This window comes from Mobula birostris, chromosome 19 (assembly GCF_030028105.1).
Source record: "Mobula birostris isolate sMobBir1 chromosome 19, sMobBir1.hap1, whole genome shotgun sequence".
In the NCBI taxonomy this organism is placed as follows: domain Eukaryota; kingdom Metazoa; phylum Chordata; class Chondrichthyes; order Myliobatiformes; family Myliobatidae; genus Mobula; species Mobula birostris.
In genome coordinates this window covers 21,345,978-21,367,308 of record NC_092388.1, presented here as the reverse complement: position 1 = coordinate 21,367,308, position 21,331 = coordinate 21,345,978, and the positions used below count along the sequence as shown (strand labels likewise).

General features: G+C 43.3%; 1 protein-coding gene across 3 annotated transcripts in view; it reads left to right on the top strand.

Moving 5' to 3' along the window:
• The window catches only part of nek11 (NIMA-related kinase 11), a 355,541-nt gene that overhangs the window by 311,007 nt on the left and 23,203 nt on the right, over positions 1–21,331 (top strand). For all 3 annotated transcript variants that reach the window (XM_072283318.1, XM_072283316.1, XM_072283319.1), the window contains exons 13-15: positions 163–296; positions 2,004–2,064; positions 9,292–9,379. In XM_072283318.1, the coding sequence (XP_072139419.1) occupies positions 163–296; positions 2,004–2,064; positions 9,292–9,379 (283 nt within the window). The remainder of the gene's footprint in view (positions 1–162; positions 297–2,003; positions 2,065–9,291; positions 9,380–21,331) is intronic.

Genomic DNA, 21,331 nt, shown 5'->3' with positions numbered 1-21,331 from the left:
TTGGGAAGATAAGGCCCCTGTGATTGTAGTAGCATGAATCTGTAGAACGGCTGGAAGAGAGCACAGAATTTTGAATTTTTTTTGCCACATTTTATTCAGTAAGAGTTGGGAAATACTGTCCGCCTGTAAAAACTAGATACATGTTATAATTGTTTATTTCAGCAATCCCTGAAGATCCAGAAGTGGCTGAGGAGTTTTATCATGAAGATGGTTTTGAATCTTGTTCTGATGAAAACCTAGAGATGGAGGAATTTAATGAAGAAAATGAATGCACTACTGTCAAAAGTCAGGAACAGGTAAGTAATACTCCAGATCAGGATCAATATTTGATAATCCAGTGTCTGGGTAGTGGTTTAATAGGGATAGATTGAATAGGGCTTTACTCCCTGGAGCACAGGAGTTTGAGGGGAGATTGTATAGATGTAGACAGAATTAAGAAGGTTGTAGATAGGGTGAATGCATGAAGGCTATTTCCCTTCAGGTTGGGTAAGTCTAAAAGTAGAGATTGTAAGTTTCTGGTGAAAGGTGAATCTGAGGGGAAGATTCTTCACACAAAGAGTGGCACAAATGTGAAATGTGCCAGTGGAGGTGGTAGATACATCTTCAATTGTAACATTTGAGAGAAGTTTAGGTAAGTACAGGGATGAGAGAGGTATGAAAGGCTATGGTCTGTGTAATTATGGATCTATTTCTTTTATTGCAATGACTCCCCTAGCACTACTTATTGACTGATGGCTTACCCATGCACATTGATCTGGTGTTCTGCACACATGCCTTCCACTGTCCTCTGTGACTGCAAAGTGAATATACTAGTCAACCTCACCTTCACATGCGTGCTTTTATTTAATTCATGTTTCGTTGTACAGACACAAGAGTCTGAACGCAAGTAGATGGGACTAGGAAGGAAACCAGGCTGGCATGGACTAGATGGGCTGAAGGGCCGTTTCTAAGCTGTAGTGCTCTGTCATTCTCTATGATTGATGGTGTGTGTGAGGGAGAGTAAGAAAGTTTTAGAAAAAAGTTCTGAATTTCCTCTACACTTGCATGTTGGACTGTGTCCTAAGATTTACTCGTGCAAGGTGGTGCTTTAATTTTTAACTGGGTTCACTACTCATAGACACCCCAGTCCTCTGAAGTAGTTCCTCTATAACTACCATCTCAGTTTCCCTTATTTTCCTGAAAATTTCAAGCAACAACCCCAAACTCTCTAATTTCCAGGGAATTCCAGTCAGTGTCAAATTATCAGGAAAAGGCACAAACTACCATTCTGATGCTTGCGATCTAACTTTTCGGAAAAGCAGTAGAAACTAGTAGAGCAAGATTCCCAGCAGTTTATTCTAGTGGATTCAGAGTCCATACCCACTCTACAGTGAGCTATATTTTCTGTGACCAGGTTTGAATGAAACATTACAGATGTATTCCTTTTTAATAATTGCTCCGTGTTTTACTGCATCTTTTACAAGTAATTATAATCTGTAATTATATTCCTTGGCAAATGGCAATTACATTGAGTCTTCATTAATAGAATTCAAATTGGAATCTCATTAAGAATGGATATATATGTATTAGGCTTAAGTAGTTTTCTTTAAAGGTCACCTGAATAAAACAGAGAGAATAGTATGAACTTTGCTCATAGGTTGCTCCCATGGGCAGACAAACCAAATGTTCCGATTCTTTATCATTTGTCATTAAAAGGTGAAAGAATAATTAGGTGACCATTCTCTGGCATTCTGTAGATGAGGTGAATATTTTTAAGCTAATATTTTCAAAAATGTTTGGCAGATTTTCCACGTAACAAGGGACAATGTACTGCTTCACTAATGTATAAGATTTTGAGCCTTGCCATAGTTCATCGACTAATTGGTGTCTCTGGACCTTGAGAATGTAATGAGTTTTGGGAAGAGACCATTGTTAAGCAAAATAAACGGGTGATCAATAGATCATTTGTTATCTGTCGATTGTAACATTCATAACCCAACCTCCTGATGTTCTCAATCTTACAGGACACTGATGTTGAAGCCCTGGTAAGGTGCTTGGAGGATGTCCTAAATGGTAGAACATTAGGTAAGCCCTTCACTCAGCCCGAATGCCACCATCATCCAGTTGGTGGCCAATCTATTTATAGAGAACTGATTATCCAGTTCAGTGATTCAGAAAAGCTATGTCAAGTACAGAAATCATTTATTTGCCAATAATAATTCTCACTATTTTCTCCCACATTTTCCAAAAAGACATATGAGTTAGGGTTAGTTAGCTTTGGGTGACACTTGGAGCTGCCCCCAGCATGCCTTCGGGCTTTGTTGGTCATTGATGTGATGAAAAGACATTTCACTGCATGTTTTGATGTACATGTGACAAATAACGATAATCTCTACTAAGAACTAAATAGCGTACATGTGTGTGTGTGTGTGTGTGTAGTGTGTGTATACATTTTTATAAGCTATCTATGACAATAATAATTCAGACAGCCAGTGATTCTGGAGAACGATCTCACCCTTTCCCTTTCCAGCAGCTAGCAAATATCTACAGGAATAGGCAGCATTGGACATTCATTCCCTTAAGCTTATTTTCCAGTCAGTGGTTTCAAGAGTGATTTGGACCCAATTCCACTTATTATCTCCATATCTCTTAATGGCCTGGGCTGTAAAAAAAAAACCCAGTAAATACAGCATCAGGGCATGCAGTGTTTAAAATTGAGGCGCTGATCATCCTTAGGATCTGCAGTTTGCAGCTTTTTGAAGTACCCCTCATCAGGCACTTACAAGGAGCACTGATTGAGATATATGGATCACCTGGGAGGAGGACTCTGTGGGTGAGTTTCACAAGAGCCATACTCCCTATTCAGAGTTGCTGGCCATGAAATCATTTCAGCAAAACACAGTCTTGCCTGAATTAAACTGCTACCCTTTGCTTGTTGCTTGTCTACATGCTTTTCATTGGGTGTGTAATGCAGGCTTCAGGCTTTTAGCCCGACTTTTGAACTTAAAGAAAGTTTCTTTTTCCTGGTTGAGCATATGTAATTTTTTTTATAAAATTGACACAAAATATTACTGTTTTCAGTTAAGTTTTTCAGACTGGCAATTTCAATGAAATGAAGGATGTGCTGTGGTTCAGTGCATAGCATGCTGTTCTCTCACTCTGCATGGTGTGGGGTGAAATCCCATTTCAAAATTCAGCACCAAACCCAGAGCAGAATGCATCGGTGCAACATGCATCTTTGTAAATGCCATCTTTCAGAGGAAGTATTAACTGAGGTCCTCTATGCTGTCTGGTTTACAAGATGACAAATGCTCTCGTGCAGAAGCACACGTTTCCCAAACCAAAACCTCTCTCATCACCACCACCAATAAAAGGATTATCTGGAATGTCATATGTGGAGGTGGCATTTTGGTAACAAGACTGCTGTGTTCCCAATATTGCGCAGCGGTTGTATGGTGAAACAAAGGGTAGCGCTACTGCCTCACAGCTTCAGAGCCCAGACTTTGGGTGACATCTATGTGGAGTTTGCACCATGACTGCATGATTGTACTTCAGGTATCAGAGTTCTTCCACAACCCAAAGATATGCTGGTAGGTTATTTGACTGTTGAAAATTACCTGTTACTGTAGGTCCATGGCATTGCAGCTCAAAAAGGAGAGCTGAAGAGCATGTGAGAAAGGATTACTTACTAGGGAATGCTCCTGATGGTAAGGCTCTGCTTTTAATCTGACAAAGACCCAATGTGCTGAAAGAACTCTTTCACATTTAATAAGTAACAATGACCACAGTTCAAAAGGGTTGATACCCGAAATCTCTCACAATACCCCTTAACATCAAAACTCAATCATTTTAATCCCTGAATGTGTTCTTTGACTGAGTATCTAACACCTTTTGGGTTGTAACACCTGAAGTAAGCAGCACTGATACCTCCGAGAGCAATGATCTCATCTGCCTGGGTGAAGATCCTCATCACTGGGAGGAATCTCAGCTGGGTTTATGAGATATACCTGAGACTGACTGAGAGGTGTTTAAGGCTAGTGGCTACATCTACAAGTTGCTCAGTCTTGCTATTCCCTCTGCTTGTTCGAATCAACTGCTAGACTTAGCCATTCTTTGTGGAATTCCTTACCTGTGTCAGTTCTGAGAAAAGACTTACCTGGGATCTAGCCAGTGGAAACATCCCCCTTTGTTCTGTGGACTGACTGCCTGATTTTCTCCTGAAGCCTTGGATCTTCTGAGACAGCTTATCTGAAGCCTTTTTGTATATTCTCTGTGAACTCTTAAGTTGCCTGTGTATTTTAGTTGGAATCTGAACAAGTGAATGTAGCACTGTTGAAGTCGAGTCTGAAGTTATTTGACCAACACTGTTGCTGCCCCTGTCTGCAATTGTGCTCAGACCCACCTGCATCATTACGGCAAGACTGAGCACAGGTGGCAGAGGTGGTCTGAGAGATGTGAGCCTGACCACCTCCAACGCCCCCCAGCTCCAGCTACTGTAACACTTCAGGCCCCAGCGGGCCCCGCAAACGACGCGCCATGGGAACCGGCTCATTGGTCGCTGAGTTCAGAAAACCCCCTCCCTCACCCAGCTTGCTTTGATGGCTCCCCAGAGACCTGCTGTGGCTTTGTGACCCAGTGTTCTCTTGTTTTCGAGCTGCAGCCGACCTGCTTCCTAACCCAGAGGGCTGCAAGTCGCTTGGATAATCTCACTTCTTTCCGGGCGGGCAGCCACTCTCTGGGAGCAGTGGTCCGCAGTGTGTGATAGTCGGGAGACCCACACCGCCTCGCCGCGCCAGGTTTTTCACCACCCCGCCAGTGGACGAGAAGCAACACACAGGCTGACGAGTCTGAGACGGGGTCCCGCTCGGTGGCAGGCTACGCCATTGAATTTCACACTCTGGGAACCGATAGCCATCGGAAAGGTGAGGCCCTCCTCACAGCTTTTTATAATGGACAGTCCTAAAGAATGAAGGATGAACTGGCCAGTTGTGACCGGTGGGATTCCCTGCAACAGATGATTTCTACAGCCATTCAAATGGACCAACGTATATGTGAGAGGCAGAGAGAGAGCCACCTCGTACCCTGCGAGGTCACTCCCAGCTCAGGCCGTTCAATCTGAAGAGGAACCAGTGCAGCTGGGCCGGTCCCACCTCGCCTGAGAGGAACAGGAACGGTGGAGATGCGAGGGAAAGTGCCTTTACTGTGCTGGTGTTGGCCATCTTCACAATCAGTGTCCAGACTGCAGGGAAAAGCCAGCGCTCACCAGAGGAGCGAGGGACCCTGGTGAACGGATCAGTGAGAACATCTAGGTCCCTCGCACGTCTATAGAGTACTGATCTGGGGAGGGGTGCGGAAGAATCAGGTCAGGCTCTGAGCACTGGTGGATTCAGGTGCAGAGGAGAGCCAAATGGACCTCACCCTGGCCAGACAGCTCAACCTGCCCATCAAGGTAAGCCCTCACCCGCTCTCAGTCCAAGCTTTAGATGGATGCTCACTGGGGTCAGGGAAGCTCGAGTACCGATTGGAAATCACTCTGAACTGATCTCATTCTTTTTAGTAGACACTCTGAAAAATCCCCTCCTTCCAATTCCATCCCTGCTCCTCTCCCCTACCTGTTAACACCCGCCTCTCACCTTGTGCACCTTCTCAGTTCACCAATCGCCTCAGACTCTTGCTTCACCTCTCCCCGTCACTTTATCTTGGCCCTCCACCCTCTCAGTCCTGATGCAGGGTTTTAACTCAAAATGTCTTTGCTCCCACAGATGCTGCTCAATCTGATGAGTTCCTCCAGCAAATTATGGGTATCTCCACTTCTCGTTCTTGTGTCCTTGTAGCAGCTAAGGAATATCTCACTCCCAGTGCATATTGATCCCCAAAATTCCACAACACTCCTGATAAATACTTCTAACGCAAACTACCAGTCCACATTAACAGTAGCACAATAGTGCAGTACATTACTCAGATTCACTCTGTGCTGACTATGTGGAGTTTTCCCTGAGTGGGTTTACCCTAGATATTCCTGTTTCCTTTCACATCCTAAAGACGTACAGGTTGGTAGATTAATTGGCTACTGTAATTACCCCTAGGAGAAGCTGATGGGCATACGAGTGACTATAGGTCCGTTTGTTCGTTACGTGCCGTGTTATATGACGTGGCCAATCATAATCTTTCCATGACCATGATTGTTCTTGGCAAAGTTTTCTACAGAAGTGGCTTGCCATTACCTTCTTCTGGGCAGTGTCTTAGGTGACCAGTGACAACGGGATATGGGAATTAATTCTAGAAATAGTTTAATGGGATCGCTTCAAGAGCCAGAACAGACTGAATGGGCTTCATGGCCTTCCTCTATGTTGTAAGAAATTGCACATGGTGATCGCTCCATTATCCATCGAAACAGTTTTACATTGTGATTTATTTATTTATTGAGATCCAGTGTGGAATGGGCCCTTCTGGCCCTTCAAGCCACACTGCCAAGCAACCCCCAATTTAATCCTAGCCTAATCACAGGACAACTTACAATGACCAATTAGTCTACTAACCAATACATTTTTGGACAGTGGGAGGAAACCGGAGCACCCGGAGGAAACACACATGGTCACAGAGAGAACGTACAAACTCCTTAAAGTCAGCGGCGGTAATTAAACCTGGGTTACTTGTTTGTTGTTATTATGTTTTTTTATGCTCTGTCAGATCCAGAGTAACACTAATTTTGTTCTCCCTTACACTCGTGTACTGAAGAATGACGATAAACAGTGTAGAGTCACATACAGTTCTGTGTGTCTTCTCACCATTACACCCTGCTCCCTCACCACCCACCTCCACCAATCTTCCCCTGCCTTTGTAGTTGCTGTTGTTCTGTAGCAATGTTCTGCTCTCATGAAAATTCATAGATCTCTCTTTACAGTTGTCTGCTGCCCCGCTGTTTCCTGTGAATATTCCTGATTTCTTGCAGGTGCAATATCTTGTCTTCTGAAGCACGTTTTATTTGGATTTTACCCTTTCCCAGTCATCAAAAGTTCAAAAGAAGATAACTAGGGTGAAATTCCTCATTACCATGTGGCATGGTAGCAGTGTATGTATGTTGTACTTGGCTTCTAATATTCAGTTCCGTGTAATTCAGAGAACCAAATTTCACAAGCCACTGCTATATTTCCCATTTAGCACAGGCAACCAAGGGTTAACTTCTACACCACAATTTTCAAACTCAAATTACTTGAGAACAAGTGTGGGCCTTCAGTCTCTGCTTTAGATTCCTGTGCCCTCTCTTGTTAAGATCTTTTCTTGATGTTTGAAGCCTCCCTCCCCCACAAGTAATTGTTCCAGTTTCTGCAGCTTCAAACATTGAAGGCTTCAGGGGCAAAGGAAAATTTTACAACTGGGTTCATTCATTTTGAAGTCTTTTTAGAACTTTGAGGGCTAACTTCTGTCAATATAAAAGAAAGCTAGGATTTTTTCTCACTGCTTGATGGCACGAAGGACACCCTTCAACAATTGCTGGCTCCCACCTAACATTACCATCAACTCTATTTCCTTTTGCCCTGTATTCCCTCTACTTATTCTCTCTCGCGTGCTCATCAGCCACTCATTTCTTCAGGGAGTGCCCAGGAGAAATGGATGCTGTCATGGAGAGAACTTGGAACAGCCACACAGATATCACCTAAGATTAGAGTCCTTGGAACTTGAGACAGCAACAATCATGCTTGTACCTCTTGGCATCTTTTTTGCCATTTACCTTGTTGTTGTATTTGTTGACTGGTTCATTTTCACTCTCAAATCAGCTATTATTTAAAGCTCCTTTGATGAAACAGACCATTCCCAAGGAAATTCACAAATTTTGACCTCAAGCCACATTGTCAGAAATCGGGGCAGATGAATAAGAGCTTCGCTAATAAGGAAAGTTTTAACTAGAAGTTGAAAGGAGCAGAGGGTAGAGCTCGGGAGAGGTTAGGGAGTTGGTCCCAGAACCTAATGTTTGGGCAGCTGAAGGCAAGACAATTAATGATGGAGCAATTCATGCAGGGACGATGGGAAGTCCAAGACTGGAGGAACTCACAGATCACGTGTGGGTGGGAGGGAGGAAAGGGACTTGTTTTGCTGCTTGTTGACTTCTGTGCTGCTCTGCTGAGCATTGTGAGCATGCTGTGCTTATGCTGGAATGAGTGGTGACATTTACATGCTGCCCCCAGCAAATCCCGAGATCGTGTTGTTTGTTAGCACAAACGATGCATTCCACTGTCTGTTTTGATGCATGTGTGATAAATTAATCTGAACCTGAATCACAGACATCTTCTGTAGCAAGACTTGTCCAGGCCTACAAGCCCTCAATAACCCTATGTTCCTGCAGATGCTGTCTCCTGTGTGCCCTGTTTCTAATTCCACACCATTAACTTCAGTGCCTTCAACTGCCAGTCCTAAGTCTTGAAACACAGCGATCTGACCAACACCCTCCCCACATGCTCTTATTACTCTGAAGAAAGATCTTAAAGAAATGGTTTATTTCACCACATTTCGGTTAACGCAAAATAACGTAAGTTTATATGGCTCACTCAAATTATAATTGATGACATTCCAATCAAATCAAGTCATTAAATCACTGCTGAGATCATTAAGACACCTGGACACAGTAGATGCTGTATCAACCTTCTTCACTGTGCTTGTTCTCTCCCTCTGAAACCATCCAATTGTTGACTTTGCTTCTCCAGCCCTCCTTGGAATAGAATATTGAAAGATTCTATTTATAGGTGAGTATTAGCCAGAGAGAAAGCTCCAATCATCCTCCTGGCTAGATAATTGAGCGTGACATTGGGAAAACAATTATTTTGCAAATAATTACTTCCCAGCTGCTACTTCTTGCAACTCAAAATAATAGAATGAAATCAACAGGTTGCATGAATTTATCAGAATGTAAGAAATAGGAGCAGGAAAGGGTAAATGAGCTTTTGTTCATGCGATAATATTCTGGCTGATCTAGGCCTCAGTTTTACTCTACATTTCTATGTGTCACCTATAATCTTTGCTCCATGTTAACTAAGAACGCATTTATCTCAGTTAAAGATTCAGCATCCACCATTCCTTGGTGTAAAGATTTCCAAAGGTTCACTACATTCTTGACCCCGTATTCTAGTCCCTTATTCTCAGACGTCTACCCAAGGGGGAAAAATCTTCGCTTCGTGCCTTTATCTCCTTTCCAAGTAATGCCTGCTATTATTGACTGCTTTAGAAAGCTGAGCAGCCTGTGTGACGTGAAAAGCTAGCCTTAAGAATCTGAATCGAGAGATATGGACACCAACAACGTGTCTGTGTTGATTACAGATGGTGGCACCGTGATTTCAGCTGTGTACCAGGGACCGACAGCTATCAACTGTACCATGGCACAGGCCAAGATGCGCCGCATGAGGGAGTAAGTACTTTGAGATGTCTATCTGATGAAATGGGAAGCTCTACCATATTGGCCAAAGATTGTGATTAACTCTACTTGAGAAGAAACTGTAGTCTATTAGAGTTGCTATGTTATGGACAAGCAATCCAGAAAACTGGAATAATTATCCAGAATCTTGAGTTTAAATTCTGTTAATTAAATAAATTAAGCAAATCCAATATCAATGATGGGGAGAGTGTAACTATTGGAATGATGTGAGACTAAGGCTGCTAATTAATGACCATTAAGGCAACTGCAAATAACTGTGTTCGTCTTTTAACCTGTAATCACAAGCTAATGGGAAAAACACACTGATGCTTTCAAAAGAAATTGTCACTTGGAACCTTCCACAATCTACACAGGACTCAGAAGGCTTGCATTGGAAGTTACTCTTCATGTCACCCCCCCCCCCCCCCCCCACCGTTCCCCAACTCTTCCACCAAGTTCCATGGCCAGGCGTCCATCTCCACCTCCTTAGACCTTGAGGAGAAGGTGGAGAAGGAAGGGAGCAGAGGGATAAGAGAAGGAGAGTGAGGAAGAGAGTGGAACCCTCATTAAACAACACACATAATCACCAGCAATTTTCATGTGTGTTCCTTGAAACTCCAGCATCTGTAGATTTCCTTATGTTTGCAAACCCTCATTAAGCCTATTTTCTTGTTTGTACAATACCCAAAAGTTTATCACCCTTTGTCAACATCTATGGAGGAAAATAAACAGTAATTGTTAAAGGCTGCGACATTTCATCAGGCCTTTGTCTGTCATGATGAAGGGTCTTGGCCCAAAATATCGATGGTTTCCTTCAATAGATGCTGCTTGACCTGCTGAATTCCTCCAACATTTCTGGCATCTCTTGTGTCTACCCTTTTTCTTGGATATAATTCATGAATGTGACTCCACAGCCCTCTTGTATGGAGAATTTAAGTCTTTCACTATCATTTTCAGTGAAGGCATTTCTCCTTCTCTCAGTTTTGAATGGCTGATTCCTTATTTTGACACTGTGATTGCTGATTCTAGTCACCTCAGCCAAGGGAACTATCATCCTTACATCTGCTCTCTAAAGCCCTGTAATAAGATCATTTCTTGTCTTTTAAATCTCTTGAGCATTGACTCAGTCTGCTTAATCTCACCTTATAGATCAAACCTACCAGGTCCTTTATGCATCTGCTGGGTACAACCTCAAAACAAAAAATGATTTGCCAATTTGGTTTCACCTTCATAGATCCATGAAAACTCTGCAGAGGGTCAGTCCCACTTTCTAAATTTCCTGCTTTAACTTCCTTTACGTTAGATTATAGCATTTCCCATGCTGATTCATCAAGCTAAGTGCAGCAATAATTTTCGGTTTTCTTTCTTCCACCTTTCTTATCTAGCTGAGCTACATTTGCTACCTTGCAAATGTGGTAATAATTCTAGGATCTGTGGAATTTTGGAGGGTGACAAACACTACCTCCACATGGACCTCTTTCAAATCCATCATAGGATCAAATCCATCAAGGCCATCATAGCCTAGGGATTTAATGGCTTTCAGTCCCACTACTTTCTCCAGTACTTTTTCATTCAACATCTTATACATTCTGGAACCGGTAATCTCCGGTGTTTCTGGAGGATGGTGGTGCCTTTTTCTAGCAAAAACAGATATTTGTTTATTTTGTTTCCATTTCATTATTCTCCAATACGTTGTTGCTCAGCTCAGTCTATAGGAAACCTATATTTAGCTTTGATAACCATTTCCTTTCAACACTTTTTTAGGAGATGCTGCAATCAATGTTAATACTCCTCAGTAGCTTGCTCTCAGATCCTGTTTTCGCTTCCCTCAGCAATTTCAAGATTGTTTATTATCATTCTTCAGTACAAGTGTAAAAGAAGAACAAATTGTTACTCTGGATCTGATGTGGTATATTTAAAAAAACACACACAATAAGCATAAAGAACTCAAAAAAAACCCAAAAAATGTTCATCTGTCTCCACCCTCTCTTTATTTTCCCTTTGGAACAGTAATATTTTTCCACAAGTTAGATCTCATTAAAAACATTGAAGAAAGCTTCCATCTCAGTGATTTTCAGAAGATGTTTAACTCGCTGCATAGCTTTGTACAAATGCACTGCGAGGGCAGTAGAGTATAAAGATAACTCTCCTTCAAAGGCATTGCCCATAGACTGTAGACATGTCAGAAGGCTGTAGATCATAATGTCAGCTTCCAGCTCGAGCAACATTGATCGCCAAGACCTGGAAGTCAGTCAGAGTGAGGTGCAACTAACACGTCTTCGCGATGCTCGAACAATTAGCATAGCTGCAGCAACATCCCACTCTAGAGCTGAAGGGGCAAAATAAGAGAGGCTTATGCTAAGTGTGAAGTTGAGATGCAAATGGAGAAAGCTCAAATAGAAATGGAGAAAGCATGTATAGACATGGAGAGAGCTTGCGTAATGAATATGTCCAAACTCATTTTGACGATAAAAAAGACAGTGGTCCAGCTCGACAAGGAAAAGCTGTCCACACCAAGCAGCCAACGTGCTTTCACGATGTCCAGGTATTGACAGTCAAGGTCTGCAGCAACAAAGACCCTCAACGCTACCTTCAGCAGTTTCCTCACAGCAAAAATCTCAGTCAAGAGTTGCTACCGATGCCAATTCTATCTTCACGGATATAAACAGATGCACAACCTTACAGACATACTTCCATACATCTCAGGACCCACACTTGGCAAACCAGTCTCCACAATGTTCTCATTCAGGAGCTGCAGCTACATTAGATTTGGCTTGGTATCTGGCCTATCAAGACCTAGTCACAACAGGACTAAAAGTATTTGAAAACCAGTCTGCCAGTTATCTGTCCTGGAAGTCAAGCTTTTGCAATGACTAAGTTCCAAACCTAGTGAAGAGTTGGCCTTTCTCTGTGAGTGGCTTGGTGGGGAGGGACTGCAACAGGCAAAAAGGATTAGAGCAGTTCACATTAATAATCCAGCTAATTGTTTACAAATGGTGTAGCAGAGGCTGGACAAATGCCTTGGCCCTCCAGAGGCAAATGAAGAATATCTCTTTAGTGGACTTGGATAATTTTCCAAAGTTCTCACATAAAGAACCATAGACGCTACTGGAGCTTGCAGGTCAAAGAAACTAGGGTTACCTACTAGGACTGAGTTTCTTGGATACAGCAAAGGGAATGAACCCTATCGTGGAGAAATGATATGCAAGAATAATAGAAGGGGTTCGAGTATAAAACATAACAACATGCCCCCATTCACCATTTTCATTCCTTGTGGAATTCATCTCCCACCATGCAGAAATGCGAAATGAACCCTAGTTTTATGCTTTCAACTACTGGTAACATGTCTTTCAAAGAAAGGCCTCCAGCAAAAGCATGGAAAACCAAAACCCCTATTAAGGTCAACAAAACTAAAGTAGAAAACTCTACCATGAACCCTGATAGATAACGCTAGCTCCAAAAGAAACCTTGCCCTTAAGGAAATGCAGAGGATTCAGAGTAAAACCACTTATGAAGATGCTTTCTAAGGGAGTAATCAATATGTTTCAAATGTAGTGCTTCAGCAGTACGTCAAGCAGAAGACTGTATAGAAACATAGAAACATAGAAAATAGGTGCAGGAGTAGGCCATTCGGCCCTTCGAGCCTGCACCGCCATTTATTATGATCATGGCTGATCATCCAACTCAGAACACCGCCCCAGCCTTCCCTCCATACCCCCTGACCCCCGTAGCCACAAGGGCCATATCTAACTCCCTCTTAAATATAGCCAATGAACTGGCCTCAACTGTTTCCTGTAGCAGAGAATTCCACAGATTCACCACTCTCTGTGTGAAGAAGTTTTTCCTAATCTCGGTCCTAAAAGGCTTCCCCTCTATCCTCAAACTGTGACCCCTCGTTCTGGACTTCCCCAACATCGGGAACAATCTTCCTGCATCTAGCCTGTCCAATCCCTTTAGGATCTTACACGTTTCAATCAGATCCTCCCTCAATCTTCTAAATTCCAACGAGTACAAGCCCAGTTCATCCAGTCTTTCTTCATATGAAAGTCCTGCCATCCCAGGAATCAATCTGGTGAACCTTCTCTGTACTCACTCTCTGGCAAGGATGTCTTTCCTCAGATTAGGGGACCAAAACTGCACACAATACTCCAGGTGTGGTCTCACCAAGGCCTTGTACAACTGCAGTAGTACCTCCTTGCTCCTGTACTCAAATCCTCTCACTATAAATGCCAGCATACCATTCGCCTTTTTCACCGCCTGCTGTACCTGCATGCCCACTTTCAATGACTGGTGTATAATGACACCCAGGTCTCGTTGCACCTCCCCTTTTCCTAATCGGCCACCATTCAGATAATAATCTGTTTTCCTATTTTTGCCACCAAAGTGGATAACTTCACATTTATCCACATTAAATTGCATCTGCCATGAATGTGCCCACTCACCCAACCTATCCAAGTCACCCTGCATCCTCTTAGCATCCTCCTCACAGCTAACACTGCCACCCAGCTTCGTGTCATCCGCAAACTTGGAGTGCTGTCAAGCAGTGACCAGCACTTAATCAGGACTTCAGTCAAGACCAGTGCATTGGGCTACTATTGGTTCCAGCCCACCTGCAGCAAAGCACAGTTGGGAGCCGGCCAAATACCCATCAGATGTAGCTACTTCCTCATGCATAGAGTTACGAGGGGTGATTGATAAGTTAGTGGCCCAAGGTAGAAGGAGTCAATTTTAGAAAACCTAGCACATTTATTTTTCAACATAGTCCCCTCCTACATGTACACACTTAGTCCAGTGGTCGTGGAGCATACGGATCCCTTTGTAGAAGAGGTCCACAGCAGGGGTGATTGATAAGTTTGTGGCCTAAGGTAGAAGGAGATGAGTAATTAACTTCAAACTTTCTGCATTATCACTCAGAGTTGAACTGCACGTGCATGTAACAAGAATGTCTTGGACCTCCAGGTGGTCCATAGCAGGGGTGATTGATAAATTTGTGGGCTAAGATGTACAAACAGCGCAAAGGGTAGCACAATGCACCTCGTGTCCAACAACTAGACCTGGGTTGGTCAAAGTGGGTGAAGTCTCCATCAATGGGGCTCATCAGCCCATTGTCAGCGCATTTAAGATAATGTCCTGGAGAATGGGTGTCCAAGTCATTTCGGACCCTGTGAGCGTAGAATCTGTATGAAAGAGAAGATAGTAGGTAAGCAAACCAAGCACATTGAAGTGCTTGCCTCTGCTCAACCAGATTTAGGCAGGCTGGTGTTCTGTCACTTGGAAGATAATTATAAGCTGCCACCTTCCATTGAAGATGAGGTCCTCCTTCAAATTATGAATAAAATTTGGCAAATACGAGTCCAAAAGTTGGGTAGATCCCCTTCATTTTTGCTTGTCTCCTCCCAAACAACAGAGAGCAGGCCCTTGGTCAACTGATGTCCATCAGTCACACACTGAGAAGGAAACCAGAAACAAAAGGTCATTTCGTGGATTTCATGGAGAGACTCTTCAGAAACAATCATACTAACTTAACGGCTCCACCAGATCCCAACAAAGAAAACTAATATTTGCCCAACTCCCAGAAACCTACATAAATACGAATTGTCTTTGATTCAAATGTGCAATTCAAAGGCATATTTCTGAACAATGTGCTCTCGCAGTGGCCAGACCAAATCTGAATTGAGTCCAACATAGTGATGGCAGGCATCAAACAAATGTTCCACAGCTTCCTAGTGAAAGAGCAACAACAAGACTACCTCAGATTCTTGTGGCCTCACGATCACCGACTGTACAGCGAGATTCCGGAGTACTGCATGAGAGTTCATGTCTCTCACCAAATGTGACAATCTATGGTCTTAAGACGACAGCTATTGAATGAAAGAAAGAATTCAGGTCTGAAGCATGCAGGGTATGTAGAAAGTCTCTTCTATGTTGTTGGTGGTCTTAACTCATTTCCTGGTGCAGAAGAAAGAGTCAGGGTTCTGAAAGTAGTGCAAGACATATTGGCCACAATCTAATCTCAGACTGCTTAACATCATATCCAACAGTGCTAAGGTCATGCATCTGAAGATCTGGCGAAAGGTCCCCAGGATCTTGGACAGGACCTGCCTCCTATGCAACACATTCTGGGCCTTGGATGAGAGCTTGTTACTGACACCCTTACTTTCCAGGTCACTGATACTGTGTTGTGATGTGTTATCAACCACCCAACAGCCTCTTTCGCCCGCTTGGATTTGCTGCTTCAGTCAGTATAGAGTGAAGCTTCACATCAAGAAATTGACCTTGCAATCTTGTGAATGGGATGTCCCACTCCCTAAAGAGAAGCATGAGCAGTGGTGTTCTTCCTTTCAGGATCCTGAAGGTTTGAAGATTCCAAGGACCTCCACAAAAATTCCGCTATCTGCAGCTCCAAAGGAACAGGTCGGCATTTTATATGATGGATCAACTAAAGTTATTGGTGCTGTTCAATATTGCTGCAGGTCTCATTCACTGCTGGATATAGTGAAGTTGGATTTATCTTGGGCAAGGCAAACTTTACTTACTTGGGCCCTTAGCAGGTGAGTGGAGCATAGGCCATCGATGGCCTCTTGTCTCCATCGTCCTCTGAAGTCGATGGTTTGATTGGAGTTCATCAATGCTTCTGCAATCCATTGTATCCACTGCCCAGGGATCGGCCTGTACAGCTTCACCAAAGCCCTTTTGGCTGGCCTTACCTGTTTCCACTTCTCATGATGGGGATGTAGGGTTGGACTTTGAGAGGCAGGCAAGGCAAAGCTTGCTCCCAAATGAGATCTCACCATAGCCAGGCGTGAACTCAGTTCTGCTGTTCTAGCAGCTGAGATGGCAGAGATGATATCTAAAGAGCTGGACACAGAACTAAATGATATCACAAACAAGAGAAAATCTGCAGGTTCTGGAATTCCAAGCAACACACACAAAATGTAAGAGGAACTCAGCAGGCAAGGCAGTATCTGTGGAAAAGAGTGCAGCTGACGTTTCAGGGTGCCCTTCATTGGGACTGGAGAAAAAGAGATGAGGGGTCAGAGTATGAAGGTGGGGGAAGGGGAGGAAGAAATATGAGGTGAAAGGTGAAACTGGGATGAGGTGAGGGGTGAAGTAAAGAGCTAGGAAGTCGATTGGTGAAAGAGATACAGGGCAGGAGAAGGAGGAGCCTGATAGGAGAGGACAGAAGGCTGTGGAAGAAAGAAAAGGGGGAGGAGCACAGAGGACGGTGATGGACAGATAAGGTGAGAGAGGGAAATGGGAATGAGGAGTGGTGAAGGGGGAGCATTGAGGAAGCCATAGACTGACACATCAGAATGGGAATTGGGAGTCGAATTAAAGTGAGTGGCCGCTGAGTGATCCCACTTTTTCAGGCAGACAGAGTGTCAGTGCTCAGTGAAGCGATCTCCAATCTATATCGGCTCTTGACGATATACAGGAGGCCACACCGGGAGCACCGGATACAGTAGATGACCCCAACAGATTCACAGGTGAAGTTTTGCCTCACCTGGAAGGACTGTTTGGGGTCCTGAATGGTGGTGAGGGAGGAGATGTGTCATGTATTTCTTCCTTCCCTCCCCCACCTTCTTAATCTGACTCCTCATCTTTTTTTGTCCAATCCTGCTGAAGAGTCTCAGCCCAAAACGTCGACTGTACTCTTTTCCATAGATGCTGCCTGGCCTGCTGAGTTCCTCCAGCATTTTGTGCATGTTGGCTAGATTATATCAAGTTCTTTACCGACAGCATGGTGGTGCTCAGTTATATATTTAATGAAACAAGGAGATTCTGTGTTTATATACATAATAGGGTCCAACATATCAAAAGATCAACTCAGGAGAGCCAATGGAACTACGTTCCTACTGATCTCATCCTGGCTGATGATGTCACAAGAGAGCTCCAAGCTAATCAGCTCACCTTCTCCTCATGGTTAACTGATCCCCACCAAGAACAGCATCAAGATCAGCATTTTCAAAGTGAGAATGTTAAAGATGGTATATTAAATCGTTTTCAAGACCAATTGCCAAGACTATCCTTCCTTTGCCAAAGACTTAATGAAATGATAAGTTGATTTTTAGTTTCAGCAGTTCAGTTTGACATGCTATGGATGCCAGGCGGAGAGTGTTCTGCCCTCTAGAGGTGCATTTCATTTGGTATGAACATCACTTCTTGTACGTAAGCTTTTTTTTATATCACCTCCTTGGTGGATTAATTTGAAATCGCAATGGAAAGACATCCATCTCCACCCTCTCTTTATTTGCTCTTGGAACAGGAATATCTTTTTCACAAGTAAGATCTCATTAAAAACCCTGAAGAAAGCTTCTCTATCAGGTGATTTTTGCGAAGGTGTTTAACTCACTGCATAGCTTTGTACATGCATAGTGCAAGGGCGGTAGACTGGACTTTTCTTGGTCTGCATTTGTTCAATTTTGAAATATTCTTATTTCGCAGAAATATTGGTGAAAGATCTAATTTATATACTACTAAGACTCTCATCTCCTATCTGTCTGTCTCTTTGTGACCTCCAATTAGCCTAAACGGTGCATTACAGTGGCACTTTTTTTGGCTAAATCGAATTAAAATGTGCTAACTTACAGAACGCAGGCAAAGTTCAGGGTTATATATTCGTATAAAATTGCTCATTCCCCAAAATCAACAGGCTCACTTTCACCCGAGAGCCGATCCGCCATCATGGAAATTGGGACGCGACAGCCCAACGCATGCACACGGCCAGCCTCAGCAGCGACACCTACCGGAGCAAAAGGTGAAGAGATGGGGGATGAAAGGGCTGCATGTCTCCAGAATGACAAAAACAGACACACAAGGAGGAGAGAGGAAGAGACAAAGGAGCTGAGAAATGCATGTCTCCAGGATCAGAGAGAAAGAATAAACAGCAGAAGAGATGAAGAGACAGGGGATGAAAGGGCTGCACCTCTCCAGAATGACAGCGAGGCACAAGGGTGGCGGATAAACCAGAAATGATGCCATCAAAAGTGTCCTTCGTTAAATGAGGAGGAGCTATATTTGCTTTGCTCTATTTTGAGGGGTCACATTCTTCTAATCACCATCAGCATGTGCAGGATTGGGACAGATCTAACTGCCACCCATCAATAAGAGATAATTAAATCTTATTGTAATGACGTACTTTGAGACATCCATAAAACCCTTTGCTGCAGTCAAAAGACAGCAGTGACTATATCAAGTCCATTTAGGAGACCTCCAACTACATCATCAAGAATAATCAGCATTCTTTGGTGTTACTGCTTCATATCTTCTATCCAGCATTAGGGTTAAAAAAAAATGGTCAGCCTAATTATGCCGTGTGGAAAGGGAACAGGGACATTATGGTCAAGAGATGAAGCCAAACGTCGCCGGGAAGCAGCAAGGAGAGGGAGAGAACAAGAATCGGATGAAGCCAGGGCCGCACGACTCCAGGATCAAAGAGTCAGGACAAAAAAAGATGAGAGAACAGGAGACAGAGGAGGAGAGGCATGCACGTCTCCAGGAGGATCAGACACAAACAACAAACAGCAGAAAAGATGAAGAGACGGGGGACGAAAGGGCTGCACGCCCCCAGAATGACAAAAACAGGCACAGAAGGAGGAGAGAGGAAGAGACAAAGGAGCTGAGAAATGCACGTCTCCAGGATCAGAGACAAGGAACAAACAGCAGAAGAGATGAGGAGACGGGGGATGAAAGGACTACACCTCTCCAGAATGACAACGAGAGGCACAAGGGTGGCGGATAACCAGAAATGATGCCATCAAAAGTGTCCTTCAATAAACGAGGAGGAGCTATATTTGCTTTGCTACGCGTCGTTCTTCTTTAATAAACTAGGATTTCTACTTCAGTTTCCAAAGCAAAGCGATACCAATAGCATTCAGGAAAATTTAATGTTCATTCTGGTCTCATCAGACTGCACTACCCTTCTCTCAAAGGGTGCCCCAGTGGGTCACCCCATTGTACAGATCTAAAACTGACCTCTGGTCTACCCTGTCAACACACCTGGATCATTGTTCCTGTTGGTTTCTGTGTCTGTAAGTTGTATGTATTTGCAGAAAACTATGAATTAATTACCTAAAAATTGGCTGTGATTTGTTTACTTTCACAGCTTTTAATATAGTTTCTCAGTCTGCTAGGGCCAATTTGTATCTCACACCTTGGTAGTTTTACATTTGTTTTATATGTTTAAGACTACAGTTTCAGAACAGGCAGCTTCCCAGCGCAGCAGTTACTGCTTCTATCTCACAGCTCCAGGACCTTTGAGTTGCTATACTGCAGTTTGTTCAGACTCTGTGACTGTGTGAGTGGCCTCTCATTATTCTCGCTTTCTCCCACGTATGTTCATAAATTCCCCCTTACTGCTGATGGCAAGAGTGAAAAGAGAGTTGATGGGTGTATGTGAGAGGGAAAAGTCATAAGGGTAGACAAATGCAGGAGGGGTAGATGAGAGTAATGTGATTGCCCTCCTCCCAGGAACCAGGTTGGGACAAATGGTCCATTTTTTGTCATAAGTATACAATATATGATAACTTTTCCTTAAAAGGTCTTTCAACCATCAGAGGATTAATCACTTCTTTCTTACTGCATAATATTGGATCTAAAAATGCTTGATATTTCATTGGTTTCTCAATATACTGATCTAGAAAATGATCTCTTACATAGTCCTTGAATTTACCTTCCACGCTATCACTGCTCATTTGGTTTGCCCTGTCTATATGTGGATGGGTGTATTGTCCTTTAGGCACACACTGAGTGATTCGGGAACAGCTTTATCCCCTCTGCCATCAGATTCATGAACAAACAATGAACCCATGAGCGCTACTTCTCTATGATTTTTTTCTCTTTTTTCACTGTTTATTTAATTTAACAATAAATATACATATTTACTGTAAATTAATGTTTATTATTATGCATTGCATTGTACTGCTGCCACATAACAACAAAGTCACAACATATGCTGGTGAGATTAAATCTGATTCTGAATTATTACACCCAATTTATACTAAACACTTCTTTCTAAAACTGTTTGGAGACCCACAGACAAACCGCACCAGTGTTTCCTTCCCCTTTGCCTTTTAGCTGTATGTAAACTGACAACTGCTCGATTTTCTGAACATAAATCGTTTCTCTCTACTTCTTTCATCCCATCCATTAAAAGGATCTCTCTCTCTTCTTTCCAGTTTTGCCTGTCACCAGCAGAAGCTCAATATTTTAGGGTGTTTAATACCCAGCCTCAATAGCTTTTCAAAGCATTCTGAAATGACTGTGATATTGCTCAAAGTTCAAACTACATTTATTATCAAAATATGTATACTATAATACAATCTTGAGATTTGTGCCTTTACAGGCAGGCACACAACAAAGAAATCCAACAGAACCCATTAAAAAAGAAGACTGTCAAACACCAATGTGTGGAGAGGGGGGAAAAAGAAGCAAATTGTGCAACCAAGAAAATTAAGCAAATAAAATTCAGAACTGAAGTTCATGAAAGTGAGTTGACAGCCATGAAGCCAGTGACAGCCAATCTAAGAGCCCATTAGTTGCAGGCCACAGCCTCAGTTAAGTGCAGAGATGAGTAAACCTCGCAGAGCAGTGAGCTGAACAGCTGCCCGTCCCTCGCCGCCAGCCCAAACACTCTGACCTTTTCAATCTGGACTGATGCTTAAATCGGTCAGCCTTGGGTCATTCCTCACTCTCGGATCTGGATCCTGCCACTTCGATACACGGCGGCTCGGTTCAGCTCCTACCCAACCTTTCCAATCTGGCTCAGCTTTTAAATCGGCCTGACAGCGGGCTGCTCCTCATTCCCGGGCCCTGCAGCCTTGGTTCTGCTTCACCGCGGTTCTGCCGCTTCGAGTCGCCTCCAAGTCTGCTCCAGCAGTGGCTAAACATCGACTTGCTCCCCACTCTCGGGCCCAGGCCCCGCTGTCTCAATTCGCTATGCTTTAA